Below are 1,213 nucleotides of genomic sequence, written 5' to 3'. Positions count from 1 at the left end.
TCGGAACGGGGGGGTCCATCAACCCCCCCACGTGCTCCATATGAACAAAAACAAAACTATTTAACTGGAATCACAGTCAGTGAAGCTTTAAACCTTTTGGAAGATAAAAATAATGACCCTCCATCATCCTCATTTCACCATCAGCTTTACCCTCGAACTGATTATCGTCCTTTGATGTCATGTCTGAAATCTGATGAAAACCCTTCATTCACATTTGGCTCTTTTCTGGAGGAACATGACCCACAGTGTGTCAACAGTCCGCTTTTTTAAAGAGGGGGTCGGCTCACAAACCTGGCAACCAGCTCTTCTTCTTCTTCATGTTTAGTGAGCTCAGTGACCTGATAGTGACTCCTCTTCCTCACCGATGAAGCTCAGGCGTCTCATCGATGGACAAACTTGTGACTAGATCAGCTTTACAGATTCATTGGTTTATTTTTTTACAGGTTCTTGGGGGGGGGGGTCTGGACACATGGGGGGCACGTTTCTGTTTAATTTGGGCCTTTAATGATATCAACACTGTGGATGAACAAATGATTGAACGTGTGAGAGAGAGAGAGGGACAGACAGACAGACAGACAGACAGACAGACAGAGAGAGAGTGTGTGTGTGTGAGACATGTCTCCTCAGACTCTGGGGGGGGGGGTCAGGTCTTCAGACCCTGGGCCAGCCTGTTGAGCTCCTGCGACAGCGCCGTGACCGTCTCCAGGATCCGCCGCCGGTCCTTCTCCTCCAGCCGAGCTTCACACCGCTGAGCGAACTTGTCGGGGTGCCACAGCGCCTGCTGCTTCCGGAGCGTTTTCCGGAACGCCTGCGCGTCCTTTCGGTCCACGCCATGCAGCATCACTTCCACCATCTGCTGCACGGAGCCCTGCGGCGCCGGCCAGGGGATATCACCGTAGCTCAGTTTGGAGCTGCCGGCGGAGGATCCCCCGTGAAAAGTGGCGGCACAGCGCTCTTCGTACCTGCGCTTCCTGCCCTGCCGAGTCTCTTCGTCTTTGCGTGCAGCACGTGAGAGGTACTCCTCGTGTTCCCTCTGCAGCCTCTCACGCAGATCCCGGTCGCTTCGCTCTCGCTGCTCCTTCTCCTGTTGGCCCATCCTCCTCCTCCACCCACTGGACGCCGCGGCCAGGCTCTGAGCCTCGGCGTGCTTTTTATCAAAATACTCCTTTCTGATGCGGTCAGCCCAGTCCCCGAAGTCCTCGTCGTCGTCATC

The 1,213-nt window shown here is 54.4% G+C and overlaps 1 protein-coding gene across 1 annotated transcript in view; it reads right to left on the bottom strand.

Moving 5' to 3' along the window:
* Positions 1–412: 412 nt before the first annotated feature.
* nfkbil1 (nuclear factor of kappa light polypeptide gene enhancer in B-cells inhibitor-like 1) overlaps positions 413–1,213 on the bottom strand; it is a 1,939-nt gene continuing 1,138 nt past the window's right edge. The window contains exon 4 of the mRNA XM_070850782.1: positions 413–1,213. This exon is cut by the window's right edge and continues 20 nt beyond it. Within this exon, the coding sequence (XP_070706883.1) occupies positions 644–1,213 (570 nt within the window). The 3' untranslated portion in view covers positions 413–643.

The sequence above is a fragment of the Pempheris klunzingeri genome, chromosome 19 (genome assembly GCF_042242105.1).
Source record: "Pempheris klunzingeri isolate RE-2024b chromosome 19, fPemKlu1.hap1, whole genome shotgun sequence".
NCBI lineage: Eukaryota > Metazoa > Chordata > Actinopteri > Acropomatiformes > Pempheridae > Pempheris > Pempheris klunzingeri.
Note: the sequence above shows the minus strand (reverse complement) of the source record. Positions and strands in the feature narration are given on the sequence as shown.